At 42.4% G+C, this 16,321-nt stretch overlaps 1 protein-coding gene across 1 annotated transcript in view; it reads left to right on the top strand.

The window, feature by feature from the left end:
* The window catches only part of LOC311071663 (formin), a 58,329-nt gene that overhangs the window by 30,176 nt on the left and 11,832 nt on the right, over positions 1–16,321 (top strand). Inside the window, exon 13 of the mRNA XM_084096130.1 lies at positions 9,645–9,737. Within this exon, the coding sequence (XP_083952256.1) occupies positions 9,645–9,737 (93 nt within the window). The remainder of the gene's footprint in view (positions 1–9,644; positions 9,738–16,321) is intronic.

Here is a 16,321-nt window from a genome sequence, read left to right as displayed (position 1 = left end):
TAAAAATGTGACTTTTTGAAATGTAAGTCCTGGAAAACCCTTGAAAACAGCCATATTTATGAAGAGGCACTTGAAAAGTGCTTTACTTGCTTGAAATACAATATTTGTTTTCCGAAAAAACACAAATACAATCTTTTCACACAAAATTCAGACCTTTTCTCGATACGAATTACGCCAACATTATAATATCAAATATTATTTATTGAACAATAATAGCCATTATAAACTTTGTATTTAATATATATTATTAAATACGTTATAAGTTGTATTTTGGATGCCTTCAATCTGTAAGGTGAGTTTTAAAAATCCTTAAAAAATACTAAAGACGTTGTTTGATAAGCGAGATCTCTGATTGTAGTCCTTGAAAACCAAAAAAGTAGAGCTTGAAAAGTCCTGGATTTCTTTTTACAGTATCTGCTCGAACCCTGTAATCATGAGCTCAGGGCTCAGCAGTGATTCATTCCAGTGAATCTTTTGAATCACTAAACAGTTCATTAGATTGATTCACTCATTGCTTCAGTGATGCCGCTGATTTCAGTGAGTCATTGAATCATTCGCTCAAACGTTTTATTATCCTTTATCCGAATGATTTTGCTGCAATTCCTCAGTGTCGTTACACCCCGTCTGTCCATTTAAAAGCAACTTCTTTTCATGAAACTGGTTTTACACTGGAAAAAAAGCGCTTTTACCACAGTTGTGCTCGGGGCCGCCGCAGGGGTCAAAGGTCACGCCCCCCCAGCCCCTGGTGTCTGCAATTATTTAAATCAGCCAATAATATGGCATATGAAAGCAATTAGATATGCTCTCTCCTCATTCCCCTCCATTTGAGAATCGTTGTTAAAAACTCTGATCCTCAGTGACCCGAGGGAAAAACACGAAACGGCTACAAAACCACTGCCGCCCCACCTCGAGCTGTCTGTCACTCACTTATTAGCACAAAAATGCAGGACAATAAATACAGAACAAGGGCCTTAGCATTTGATCCACACCACAACAAAAAACCCCGTCTGGCGTGCGAGTCCTCGGGCGTTGGCATGAGATCGGAAGGAGAGTGCTGCAAACGCACCTACGACTCAGTGTTTCTGGACAGGGATAAATATTTATGCCATGCTATCATAAAGAGCTGCAAGTGTTCCTAATTATTCCTCGAGTCATTTCTGTTTAAAGTGAGAGCGGAGAGGAAGTCGAGGTGGTGAAGAGAGAGTTTCTGGAGCGAGTGCATCTGACGTACACGTGTGAGGCTTTCGAGACGCGGTTTCCTCCTTTGATATGTTCCTGCTTCTGCTCCAGCCGGACTGGGAATCTGCAGATCCAAGTGTTTTACTGCCGTGAACGAACATGTAACATCACTAGTGGCTCGCGGATCACTCTATAGGGGGTCGCGGGACTTTCTCTGTGTTCTCGGTGTCACACCGGCACAGCCAATACGTGCGCTTCACAAAAGGCTCATTGCAACAGGCTACGTTTACATGCAACTAAATAAATGGTTATTAAATGCATTGTATGAAAAGCCTTCATGTAAAACACTTTAATCGACCCTAATGAGCTCAAGTCGAATGAAACTTCGATCGGATTGAAAGGGTCGGTTTATTCCTTTTCTAATCCGATCGAGAGGACTTGTAAACACTTGATCGGATTGAAAACCGACACTGAAAGGACTGTGCATGTGCACTGATGTATGACGCGCTGAACGAGCAGTTCCTCCTGTTGAATAAAGTGCTGTATAAATGAGTGTCCCGTCATCCTATAATCCTCCTTTCCCAGTGAAGTGGAGCAGGACAGCGGCCCACCCGTGCTGGCTTCAGACTCTCATCCACACACGATTTTTACTGCGTGATGCATATAATAATCACAGCACAACAATTCATATGCTCATTTACTCCAAATTATGACCAGAAATGGATATTAAATTATTAAATCTGCTGTATAAAACAAATAAAGAACCAATGTAAGAGAATTGTTAGTATGCGCAAACAGCGGGAAACTGAAATCAACCCGATCACGTTTAGCGTTCATGTAAACATTCATCAATCGGAATGAATTCAGTCCGATTGAAACTCAAGTTGTGCATGTAAACGCAGCCGGTCCTCCAACGAATCGTATTTTCGGATGTCGTACGTTGAATCATTATTGCCGTAACCTTCTAACGCTGTCCTATCACAATCACATTCACTTATTGCCGCGAACGGCTCTGAATGGACAAGGTCCTACTCTCTTTACGTAATGTTACACACACTAGCCCTATTGCTATGCCAGACATTATTATACTGTACGCCGCCACAGAAACAAAGCAGGAATATACGGACAACAGCTAGTTTGTGTGCGACACTACGAGTCACACTTTCCCAGATTCCACCGCGTCTGGATATGATCCGGTGGTCTCAAGCGTCACTTTAACGCGAGTAAAAAAATCAGTTTGCCTCATAGTCTGCCTACTTATTGAAAATATTTGTGTTTTTGTGAAATTAATAATAAGAAGCATATAGGCCTACGGTGTAGCCTAGGTCTGAAGAGGCGTTTCAGTTAGGCTATTGATTTACTTCCCGCCTTAGTGAGTCGCATGATTGGCATACCAAAAAAGTGGGTCGCAGTCGGCAAAGGTTGAGAAACCCTGCTCTAAAGTGACACTGATCGATCATTTACGCGTATATGATGCGCTCACTCAAGCTAGAACTAGCGAGGCATTCACTCTAGAGAAAGACGGAGCGCTAATGAATGGGAAAGACGCGCTGCATCTTGAGACGGGCTCTTTTAAAATAACCATTTTAACGACACGGCGTATTAAGAACACAATGCTGAGGGATTCACTCCCGTCAAGCCAGTCACGACTAAAATAGTCCGCACACTTAAGTTCCTTGCAGACTGAGTCCGAAATATTCACGTTCGAAATTTTTGCATGTTAAAAAATAAATACGACCTCATTTCTCACGATCACGTTTGCACACGGTCTCCGAAAAGTTCGTCCGTCATAAAAAAATTCGGATCGGGTTCGATTTTCGGCGTTTTCCGCATCCGTAGCTCAAGCGTTTTGAATGGTGTTTTGACACTTCAGAGCCGCCGAATCACGAATACGAAAAACGCTTACGAAAATTTCGGACTCCGTGTGGAAGGAGCTTTATTATGAAATCTACAGGAATCTGCAGCGCAAAAAGACGGGCTTTGAGGTGTTTTTTATTCAGCGAGTCTTCAGCGATTCCTGCCTTTCAATCCCATAACACCAAATAACACCTGCCATTTTCTTAAGTAAAAAATTAAGATGTCTGGAGTTAAGAAAAACTTCAAGAATTGCACTTAGGAACATTCTTACAAACTTCTTAGAATTTTCTTAACTTCTTTCTTAGGAAGATCTCCGTGAATCCGGCCCCAGATAAATTCTATTAATGTTGCGTTTGTCCATAACTTTGAGAGAACGTTCCTGTCAAAGTCAGTAGTTGGTCGTGCCAGCTCGTCTCGTGTGTGTTTAAGTGTTTGTGTTTGCTGATGTTACACCCGTGGCGTGTGACACGGCCCGGCGCAGGGGTCGCGACACGGGGTCGTTCTCAGGGGCCGTTATATGTCTGAACGATGAGACGAGAGCGAGACGGAGATGCCCTGAGACAACCCGACTGCCCTCCACGCTGCTCTCTTCAGCTTTAGCAGAAATCCGATCTGTGTTTCTGCTCCTTTACTCTCGCCAGGGTTAAAAGAGGCTCTATTTCTGCAGTGGAGTTTGTTTGTACTGTGTCTTTCGTGTTTCGTTCCTGCAGCTCAAAACAGAAGGTCATATATTTAATTCAGATAAGCATCATTGTCAGGAGTCAGTTGCATCTTAGCTTGAATTGCAGCATTAAAAATGTCTAATATTTTCTCTTTTCTGTTTAGAGAATAAAGCATGTTAATAACTCAGAGTCTGCGCAGCTTTAAAGCGGCCGAGGAAGAACATAAAACCCCTCCAGTTTGAGATTAAGCCACTGGCAGGGCGTGTAATTTCCCTGGGAAGCGCGACCGCAATTCCCAAAACAAAACCCCACTAACCGCTCCATGCTCGGGAATATCCAGGCAACTTTGGGCAAAATAATGAAAACACAAAAGGAACTTCAGAGGCGGAAAGCACATGGAAGCACAGCTGTTCTTCTTACATTTTAATGACAGCAGACAAACATCAATGCATGAGTAATGAGTATCAAAGAATAACAGCTCTGGACTGGCCGTTATTGAACGTTTCCAGATGAAGAGCCTTCAGTTCTCAAAATTATCCTCTTCCTCCTCAGGGTTTCACTCGTTTTCCAGCACAAATATATAAACATTCTCAAATCAAGATGCATTTACTGAAGAAGCAAAATCACTGAGTCTCGTTTTATGAAAAAAATATTAAAATGAAGTGAGTTTGTGCTTAAAACAAGAATGACAATGGAGTCATTAAGATTATTTAGTTCTGTCAGGTATTTGTTCTTGTTTTCAGCACAAACTCACTTCATTTTGACACATTTTTAGAAACAAGACTTAACATCTTCAGTCATTTTGCTCCTCCAGTAAATGCATCTCGATTTGAGAATGTTTAGATATTTGTGCTGGAAAACGAGACAGAAACACTGAGGAGGAAGAACATCATTATTTGCAGTTCTCAAAATCATCCTCTTCCTCCTCAGTGTTTCTGTCTCGTTTTCCAGCACAAATATCTCAACATTCTCAAATCAAGATGCATTTACTGGAGGAGCAAAATGACTGAAGATGTTATTAAAAATCAAAGTTAAGCTTGAAAAACAAGAACAAATATCTGCCATTGGGGTCAGAAAAGTTTTAAAAATAAAATATTTTTATTTTATTTTATTTTTTTGCCCCATTGTCAGATATTTGTTCTTGTTTTAAGCACAAACTCACTTCATTTTGATGATTTTTTCAGAAAACAAGACTTAACATCTTCAGTCATTTTGCTTCTCAAGTAATGCATCTTGATGCCAGAATGTTTAGATATTAAAATACTAAGCAAGAAAACAATGCATGTTTGCGTGTCATTTACTCCACATCGGTCTCTGCATTTATTTTATTAAGTAGCGCATCAATCGAGCCCATATGCCCCGAGTCGAGACAATAGAGACATTCCTCGTATCCTCCAATGATGAAAGAGCGAATTAACCAAAACCATGCTTTTACACGCATACAAGCTCCGGCTCACAGGGCTTTAGACGTCATGTTTTGGAAAGTGTTTCAGGAGACGAGACGTTCGTCTGGCGGGGTTATTTATATAGCATGCAGTGGATCATTTCCATCAGAGCAAAGCCGAAGAATTTCAGCAGATAATCCACAATTATATACAACCTCAGAGCGCTGTCAGAGCTCGGTATATATTACGCTTCTGACGGGCCAAGGCCGGCGCGTCGAGATAAATCTGCTCTCGGGATTAATCGCAGCGTTTGCTACCTGAGGTTTACAGCCACTGGAACCAAAGCTTTGTGGGAAGAATCATTCATGAAGTCGGTCTCCGTGATGCCGCAGTAGATGGTCTATTTGAACATTTTCAGTGTGTTATTATTCATTCTACAGCGTAAATCACACACACCCATACTGAAGACGTGAATTTTGAAGCTGTTATGTTTGTTTTTGTAAATGAAAGTTATTAAATAAGACCGCCTGGGGTGAGAGTGTGTGCAGTTTACATTGAAGAACAAAACGTCAAAGTATCGTCGAGTTATGTTTATTTTATGAGTTAGTCTTGATGTCATCGCTGCAACGCTCAAAAAGAACCAGTGTAGGGCGGGGCTTACAGGGGACTGAGAAAGGGGCGGAGTTTAAGCGCACTCACTGATTGGAGAATCATGCATACTGACGTTTGATTGGGAGATCCAGTTATGACAATTTGATTACACAATATTTTAAAGTCCCCCTTTGGGGACTTTAATGTTCCAGCTTTTAATGTTGTTTATGTGTCTATTAATATGCTTTAAGACAAACCATGTGTAAATTCATAAGTCGACAGCATTGCTGAGTATTTCCTCCTTAAAACTGCAGTGAACCAAAGACAGTCTCAAAAACACGCTTTGAAATCGCTGGTGTTTCTGACGTCACAAACTACCTTGTAACCAATCAGATCAACGTGTGATCGTCAACCAGTGGATCTCTGAGCTGAGTGAGTGAGTGGAGGCGGGGCTCATTTGCATATTCATAGAGCCGCGCATACTAAATGAGGCAAGGGTGTCGAGTTACACTCAAGATATTTTAAGGCATGAAGACATTTTTTTCAAAGAAAAACATTTAAATATGTAATTTTGCTGATCAAAGATGAATTTTAAGGGATAAAATGATTGACTACAGGGGGACTTTAAATGAAACCATATGCCAGTTATTATTGTTAACTAAAACTAAAAAATAAACATTGTTTTTTAATGCTAACTGAATAAATGTGTGTGTGTGTGTGTGTGTGTATGTATATATGTATTCCATATATATATATATATATATATATATATATATATATATATATATATATTTATATATATATTTATATTTATATATATATATATATATATATATATATATATATATATATATATATATATATTTATATATATATATATATATAATTTCAGCTAGTTGCAAAATTTCTAATTTTCATGTAGTTTACCTTGAAGTATTGAAATAACTAAAACTAAATGAACTAGAACTAATAAATAAAAATGTATAAAAAGACATAAAAAAACACAGAAAATAATAAAAATGACAAAAAAGCAAAACATTTACTTAAACTTTCATAAAATTAAAGTGTGAAACGTTTATTCAAAATAACCCAAACTGTATTAATATATATCAATAACACTGACATGTGCATAGATGAATTATTCACAATAAGATGCATTTAAAAAAAAAAAATCCATTTCATGCCGACTTTTAAGAAATAGCAATTTTTTTTACAGGTAATTATTATTCATGTAGAGTTTATGTAAAGCTGAATCTTCACGTTGTTATTCCAGAGAACAAATCAATTGCAGTTTTGTAAAGGTATGAGGAGTGTTGTGTCTATATAAAAACACAGCTTTATAAAAATGCGTATTAATGCGCAGATCAATGATAAACACATGCAGGTATTTACTAGATTCATTAATGCTAAACATATCCATACATTGGCGCTGCGAGGAGGCCGAGAGTTCTCTCTCCGCTCTGTGAGTGTGTGTGAACGCAGTTGTTTGGCAGCACAACAAAGACTCTGTCGAGCACAAACAACACACACTCCATCCGGCATCTGCTTCACAGTGTCCTGAGTCTGAGAGGACCGCGAATAACACACACTGAGTAACACACACTGCCGCTCAGACGTTCGGGATTTTTGATTAAAAAAACAAAAAAACATTAATATTGTTAAATATTAGGACTATTTAAAATAACTGTTTTCTGTTGTAATTTATTCCTGTGAGCATCATTACTCCAGTCTTCAGTGTCACATGATCCTTCAGAAATCATTCTAATATGACGATTTGATGCTCAAAAAACATTAATTTTTTATTATCAGTGTTGAAAACAGGTGTGTACAATTTTTTTTTTTTCAGGATCCTTTGATGAATAGAAAGTTAGAGTGATTTCTGAAGGATCATGTGACACTGAAGACTGGAGTAATGATGCTGAAAATTCAGCTTTGATCACAGGAATAAATTACACTTCACTATATATTCACATAGAAAAGTTATTTTAAATTGTCATAATATTTAACAATATTAATGTTTTTATTTTTGTATTTTTAATCAAATAAATGCATTCTTGGTGAGCAGAAGAGACGACTTTTAAAAACATTAAAAATCTTACCGATCCAAACCTTTTGACTGGTAGTGTGTGTGTGTGTGTGTGTGTGTGAGACGCTCTTCTGTCTGTCGTCAGCATGCGTGTCGTCACTGAGATGATGTTGTTGTGGCATCAGACCGATATCAAACTCACTGTCGTCATGATCGTTAAGAAATCATTAAGAAAACTCAGCAGAACATCCAGCCCTGCTAATCAAAAGCATTCTTGCTCTCGCTAGGTTTGAACGCGCTCCAAACGTCTCCGCGCTCGTCTTTGATAGTCATCTGTTTGAGATGAGACTCACACACCTCTTGCTCATGTTTCTCGTTTCACTCGTTTATGGATGTGCTGGTAATCTGATACGCAGAACTCACCTGCGCTTCGTTAATACAAAGCCCGTTAGTTCATATCCTTCCTGATGTCACACTACCGTGCTCTCAGTGTGTCGTCAAACGTTTTAGATCGGGAAGATTTTTAATGTTTTTAAAAGAAGTCTTTTCTGCGTACAACGGCTGCATTTATTTGATTAAAAATACAAAAAAACAGTAATATTGTGAAATATTATAATGTAAATCATCTGTTTTCTATGTGAATATATAGTAAAGTGTAATTTATTCAAAGCTGAATTTTCAGCATCATTACTCCAGTCTTCAGTGTCACATGATCCTTCAGAAATCACTCTAATATGATGATGTGATGCTCAACAAACATTTATGATTATTATCAGTGTTGAAAACAGTTGTTTACAATTTATGTGTGTGTGTGTAAAGCTGCTGAAGTGGAGATTTCTGACTCAAAATCTATAGACGCTAATAGATCAAGTGCAATAAAATACACACTTGTTTTCTCTCCGTTAGGCTAAAAGAAGACCAGTGTTATAGAAGCAAAATAGACAGTGCATGAAAAAAAAATAAATAAAATAAAAAGTAGTGTCTTGCCTTGACCCTCTATGGAGCACATTATGTTCTAACCATGAAATAAAAAAAAAAAAAAAAAAATATATATATATATATATATATATATTACATGAAATAGCTTCAAATCAAAAAAGATTTTTCCAAAAAAAAAAGAATAATAATGGAGTCATTAAGATTATTTAGTTTAAAGCAAATTGTCAGATATTTGTTCTTGTTTTAAGCACAAACTCATTTGATTGAAAATAAAAATTAATTAATGGAATTAATGTCAAAAAGTTGGTTTTCTATAAAATTATGATTTTCTTTCTATCTACTGAATTGCACATTTCTTGTAGAAATGTATAGATGTATTTACTTGGAACTACAAAAGTAGATCCCTATCATTCCTGACTCATCCTCACTCTCATCACATGGAAGAGCTAAATCTGCACTCTTCCCATCGCCCTTTCCATGAAGTATTGCTGTATTAATTTCTGAAAAGAAGAAATCAATGTGTTATTTATACAGAAATACAACTATGCTACAATAAACACTTCAAATAAATAAATAAATAAATAACTGCAATCATATTGTTGATGCTACTATCTATAAAACATCCCAGTGGGAAATCCATCACTGCAGTCCCACTGAGCTGCAGCGCTGCCATATGGAGACATTCATATTTTCTCAATTTACTGTAAACCTATGTCAGAAAAAGCAGATTTGTGAATAAAAAGATTTAATTTACTGATCAAAGATGCTGCAAAAATCCCCCTGAGAAGAGATGTTTAGAGATGAGGTTAAACAGGGACATTCAAATGTCATGTGACTTAAAAACATAATTCCCACAGAGCAATATATTGTATTTTATTCTGAATAACAAGGAAATGAGTAGAAATGAATTCTACAACGTCGTTGGATCGAGGGTTAAGAGAATAAGATGATGCCGGTCTGTCTTCAGCTCAGTGTGTGTGTGACGCTCATGTGCTTCTCCTGCAGGGTGTGTGAAGGAGGTTCAGCAAGTGTGTGAGAACTCATCCGACGAACATCTTCAGCCCTTCAAGGACAAGATGGAGATCTTCATCAGCACCGGTGCGTCACACACAGCTTCACACACAGCTTCACACACAGCTTCACACAGCTTCACACAGCTTCACACACAGCTTCACACACAGCTTCACACAGCTTCACACAGCTTCACACACAGCTTCACACACAGCTTCACACACAGCTTCACACAGCTTCACACACAGCTTCACACACAGCTTCACACACAGTTTCACACAGCTTCACACACAGCTTCACACACAGCCTCACACAGCCTCACACAGCTTCACACAGCTTCACACAGCTTCACACAGCTTCACACACAGCTTCACACACAGCTTCACACAGCTTCACACAGCTTCACACACAGCTTCACACAGCTTCACACACAGCTTCACACAGCTTCACACACAGCTTCACACAGCTTCACACAGCTTCACACACAGCTTCACACAGCTTCACACACAGCTTCACACACAGCTTCACACAGCTTCACACAGCTTCACACACAGCTTCACACACAGCTTCACACACAGCTTCACACAGCCTCACACAGCTTCACACAGCTTCACACAGCTTCACACACAGCTTCACACAGCTTCACACACAGCCTCACACAGCTTCACACAGCTTCACACACAGCTTCACACACAGCTTCACACAGCTTCACACAGCCTCACACAGCCTCACACAGCTTCACACACAGCTTCACACACAGCTTCACACACAGCTTCACACACAGCTTCACACACAGCTTCACACAGCTTCACACAGCTTCACACACAGCTTCACACACAGCTTCACACACAGCCTCACACACAGCTTCACACAGCTTCACACACAGCTTCACACACAGCTTCACACAGCTTCACACACAGCTTCACACACAGCTTCACACACAGCTTCACACACAGCTTCACACAGCTTCACACAGCTTCACACAGCTTCACACACAGCTTCACACAGCTTCACACACAGCTTCACACACAGCTTCACACACAGCCTCACACAGCTTCACACACAGCTTCACACAGCTTCACACACAGCCTCACACAGCTTCACACACAGCTTCACACACAGCTTCACACAGCTTCACACACAGCTTCACACACAGCCTCACACAGCTTCACACAGCTTCACACACAGCTTCACACACAGCTTCACACACAGCCTCACACAGCTTCACACATAGCTTCACACAGCTTCACACACAGCCTCACACAGCTTCACACACAGCTTCACACACAGCTTCACACAGCTTCACACACAGCTTCACACACAGCCTCACACAGCTTCACACAGCTTCACACACAGCTTCACACACAGCCTCACACAGCTTCACACAGCTTCACACACAGCTTCACACACAGCCTCACACAGCTTCACACAGCTTCACACACAGCTTCACACACAGCTTCACACACAGCTTCACACACAGCTTCACACACAGCTTCACACAGCTTCACACAGCTTCACACATAGCTTCACACAGCTTCACACACAGCTTCACACAGCTTCACACACAGCTTCACACACAGCTTCACACACAGCCTCACACAGCTTCACACAGCTTCACACACAGCTTCACACAGCTTCACACACAGCTTCACACACAGCTTCACACACAGTTTCACACAGCTTCACACACAGCTTCACACTTCATCCATCCCTCCCTCCATCCATCCCCTCTATCTCCCTCCATCCCTCTATCTCCCTCCATCCCTCTATCTCTCATCTATCATCCATCTCCCTCCATCCATCCCTCTATCCCTCTATCTCTCATCTATCATCCATCTCCCTCCATCCATCCCTCTATCCCTCTATCTCTCATCGATCATCCATCTCCCTCCATCCATCCCTCTATCTCCCTCTATCCCTCTATCTCTCATCTATCATCCATCTCTCCCTCCATCCATCCCTCTATCTCCCTCTATCCCTCTATCTCTCATCTATCATCCATCCCTCCCTCCCTCTATCCCTCTATCTCTCATCTATCATCCATCTCCCTCCATCCATCCCTCTATCTCCCTGTATCCCTCTATCTCTCATCTATCATCCATCTCCCTCCATCCATCCCTCTATCTCCCTCTATCCCTCTCTCTCATCTATCATCCATCCCTCCCTCCCTCTATCCCTCTATCTCTCATCTATCATCATCCCTCCCTCCCTCTATCCCTCTATCTCTCATCTATCATCCATCCATCCCTCCCTCCATCCATCCCTCTATCTCCCTCTATCCCTCTATCTCTCATCTATCATCCATCTCCCTCCCTCCATCCCTCTATCTCTCATCTATCATCCATCCATCTCTCCCTCCATCCATCCCTCTATCTCCCTCTATCCCTCTATCTCTTATCTATCATCCATCTCCCTCCATCCATCCCTCTATCTCCCTCTATCCCTCTATCTCTCATCTATCATCCATCCCTCCCTCCCTCTATCCCTCTATCTCTCATCTATCATCCATCCCTCCCTCCATCATCCCTCTATCTCCCTCTATCCCTCTATCTCTCATCTATCATCCATCTCCCTCCATCCATCCCTCTATCTCCCTCCATCCCTCTATCTCTCATCTATCATCCATCTCCCTCCATCCATCCCTCTATCTCCCTCCATCCCTCTATCTCTCATCTATCATCCATCTCCCTCCATCCATCCATCCCTCTATCTCTCATCTATCATCCATCCCTCCCTCCCTCTATCCCTCTATCTCTCATCTGTCATCCATCTCTCCCTCCATCCATCCCTCTATCTCCCTCTATCCCTCTATCTCTCATCTATCATCCATCTCCCTCCATCCATCCCTCTATCTCCCTCTATCCCTCTATCTCTCATCTATCATCCATCTCCCTCCATCCATCCCTCTATCTCCCTCTATCTCTCATCTATCATCCATCTCTCCCTCCATCCATCCCTCTATCTCCCTCTATCCCTCTATCTATCATCCATCTCCCTCCATCCATCCATCCCTCTATCTTTCATCTCTCATCTATCATCCATCCCTCCCTCCCTCTATCCCTCTATCTCTCATCTATCATCCATCTCCCTCCATCCATCCCTCTATCTCCCTCTATCTCTCATCTATCATCCATCTCCCTCCATCCATCCCTCTATCTCCCTCTATCCCTCTATCTCTCATCTATCATCCATCTCCCTCCATCCATCCCTCTATCTCCCTCTATCTCTCATCTATCATCCATCTCCCTCCATCCATCCCTCTATCCCTCTATCTCTCATCGATCATCCATCTCCCTCCATCCATCCCTCTATCTCCCTCTATCCCTCTATCTCTCATCTATCATCCATCTCCCTCCATCCATCCCTCTATCTCTCATCTATCATCCATCTCCCTCCATCCCTCTATCTCCCTCTATCCCTCTATCTCTCATCTATCATCCATCTCTCCCTCCATCCATCCCTCTATCTCCCTCTATCCCTCTATCTCTCATCTATCATCCATCCCTCCCTCCCTCTATCCCTCTATCTCTCATCTATCATCCATCTCCCTCCATCCATCCCTCTATCTCCCTGTATCCCTCTATCTCTCATCTATCATCCATCTCCCTCCATCCATCCCTCTATCTCCCTCTATCCCTCTCTCTCATCTATCATCCATCCCTCCCTCCCTCTATCCCTCTATCTCTCATCTATCATCATCCCTCCCTCCCTCTATCCCTCTATCTCTCATCTATCATCCATCCATCCCTCCCTCCATCCATCCCTCTATCTCCCTCTATCCCTCTATCTCTCATCTATCATCCATCCATCTCTCCCTCCATCCATCCCTCTATCTCCCTCTATCCCTCTATCTCTTATCTATCATCCATCTCCCTCCATCCATCCCTCTATCTCCCTCTATCCCTCTATCTCTCATCTATCATCCATCCCTCCCTCCCTCTATCCCTCTATCTCTCATCTATCATCCATCCCTCCCTCCATCATCCCTCTATCTCCCTCTATCCCTCTATCTCTCATCTATCATCCATCTCCCTCCATCCATCCCTCTATCTCCCTCCATCCCTCTATCTCTCATCTATCATCCATCTCCCTCCATCCATCCATCCCTCTATCTCTCATCTATCATCCATCCCTCCCTCCCTCTATCCCTCTATCTCTCATCTGTCATCCATCTCTCCCTCCATCCATCCCTCTATCTCCCTCTATCCCTCTATCTCTCATCTATCATCCATCTCCCTCCATCCATCCCTCTATCTCCCTCTATCCCTCTATCTCTCATCTATCATCCATCTCCCTCCATCCATCCCTCTATCTCTCATCTATCATCCATCTCTCCCTCCATCCATCCCTCTATCTCCCTCTATCCCTCTATCTCTCATCTATCATCCATCTCCCTCCATCCATCCATCCCTCTATCTTTCATCTCTCATCTATCATCCATCCCTCCCTCCCTCTATCCCTCTATCTCTCATCTATCATCCATCTCTCCCTCCATCCATCCCTCTATCTCCCTCTATCCCTCTATCTCTCATCTATCATCCATCTCCCTCCATCCATCCCTCTATCTCCCTCTATCCCTCTATCTCTCATCTATCATCCATCTCCCTCCATCCATCCCTCTATCTCCCTCTATCTCTCATCTATCATCCATCTCTCCCTCCATCCATCCCTCTATCTCCCTCTATCCCTCTATCTCTCATCTATCATCCATCCCTCCCTCCCTCTATCCCTTTATCTCTCATCTATCATCCATCCCTCCCTCCATCCCTCTATCTCCCTTTATCCCTCTATCTCTCATCTATCATCCATCTCCCTCCATCCATCCCTCTATCTCCCTCCATCCCTCTATCTCTCATCTATCATCCATCTCCCTCCATCCATCCATCCCTCTATCTCCCTCTATCCCTCTATCTCTCATCTATCATCCATCTCCCTCCATCCATCCCTCTATCTCCCTCTATCTCTCATCTATCATCCATCCCTCCCTCCCTCTATCCCTCTATCTCTCATCTATCATCCATCTCTCCCTTCATCTCTCCCTTCATCCATCCCTCTATCTCCCTCTATCTCTCATCTATCATCCATCCCTCCCTCCATCCATCCCTCTATCTCTCATCTATCATCCATCTCTCCCTCCATCCATCCCTCTATCTATCATCCATCCCTCCCTCCATCCATCCATCCCTCTATCTCATCTATCATCCATCTCTCCCTCCATCCATCCCTCTATCTATCATCCATCTCTCCCTCCATCCATCCCTCTATTTCCCTCTATCCCTCTATCTCTCATCTATCATCCATCTCTCCCTCCATCCATCCCTCTATCTCCCTCTATCCCTCTATCATCCATCCCTCCCTCCATCCATCCCTCTATCTCCCTCCATCCCTCTATCTCTCATCTCTCATCTATCATCCATCTCTCCCTCCCTCTATCCCTCTATCTCTCATCTATCATCCATCTCTCCCTCCATCCATCCCTCCATCCATCCCTCTATCTCTCCATCCATCCCTCTAACTCTCATATCATCCATCCCTCCCTCCATCCATCCCTCTATCTCCCTCCATCCCTCTATCTCTCATCTATCATCCATCTCTCCCTCCATCCATCCCTCTATCTCCCTCTATCCCTCTATCTCTCATCTATCATCCATCCCTCCCTCCATCCATCCCTCTATCTCCCTCTATCCATCCCTCTATCTCTCATCTATCATCCATCTCTCCCTCCATCCATCCCTCTATCTCTCATCTATCATCCATCTCTCCCTCCATCCATCCCTCTATCTCTCATCTATCATCCATCTCTCCCTCCATCCATCCCTCTATCTCCCTCTATCCCTCTATCTCTCATCTATCATCCATCCCTCCCTCCATCCATCCCTCTATCTCCCTCCATCCATCCCTCTATCTCTCATCTATCATCCATCCCTCCCTCCATCCATCCATCCCTCTATCTCATCTGTCATCCATCTCTCCCTCCATCCATCCCTCTATCTCTCATCTATCATCCATCTCTCCCTCCATCCATCCCTCTATCTCCCTCTATCCCTCTATCTCTCATCTATCATCCATCTCTCCCTCCATCCATCCCTCTATCTCCCTCCATCCCTCTATCTCTCATCTATCATCCATCTCTCCCTCCCTCTATCCCTCTATCTCTCATCTATCATCCATCTCTCCCTCCATCCATCCCTCCATCCATCCCTCTATCTCTCCATCCATCCATCCCTCTATCTCTCCATCCATCCCTCTATCTCTCATCTATCATCCATCTCTCCCTCCATCCATCCCTCTATCTCTCATCCCTCCATCCATCCCTCTATCTCTCCATCCATTCCTCCATCCATCCCTCTATCTCTCATCTATCTCTCCATCCATCCCTCCATCCATCCCTCTATCTCTCATCTATCTCTCCATCCATCCCTCTATCTCTCCATCCATCCCTCCATCCATCCCTCTATCTCTCATATATCTCTCCATCCATCCCTCTAACTCTCATATATCATCCATCCCTCCATCCATCCCTCTATCTCTCCATCCATCCCTCCATCCATCCCTCTATCTCTCATCTATCTCTCCATCCATCCCTCTAACTCTCATATATCATCCATCCCTCCATCCACCACGTCTCCAGAAAATATTTCACTCCAGAAGCGAAAGAAAAAAGTTTTTAT

The sequence above is a fragment of the Abramis brama genome (genome assembly GCF_963993115.1).
Source record: "Abramis brama genome assembly, chromosome: 21".
In the NCBI taxonomy this organism is placed as follows: domain Eukaryota; kingdom Metazoa; phylum Chordata; class Actinopteri; order Cypriniformes; family Leuciscidae; genus Abramis; species Abramis brama.
The sequence above is the reverse complement of the archived record's forward strand: the minus strand, read 5'-3'. Positions and strand labels throughout refer to the sequence as shown.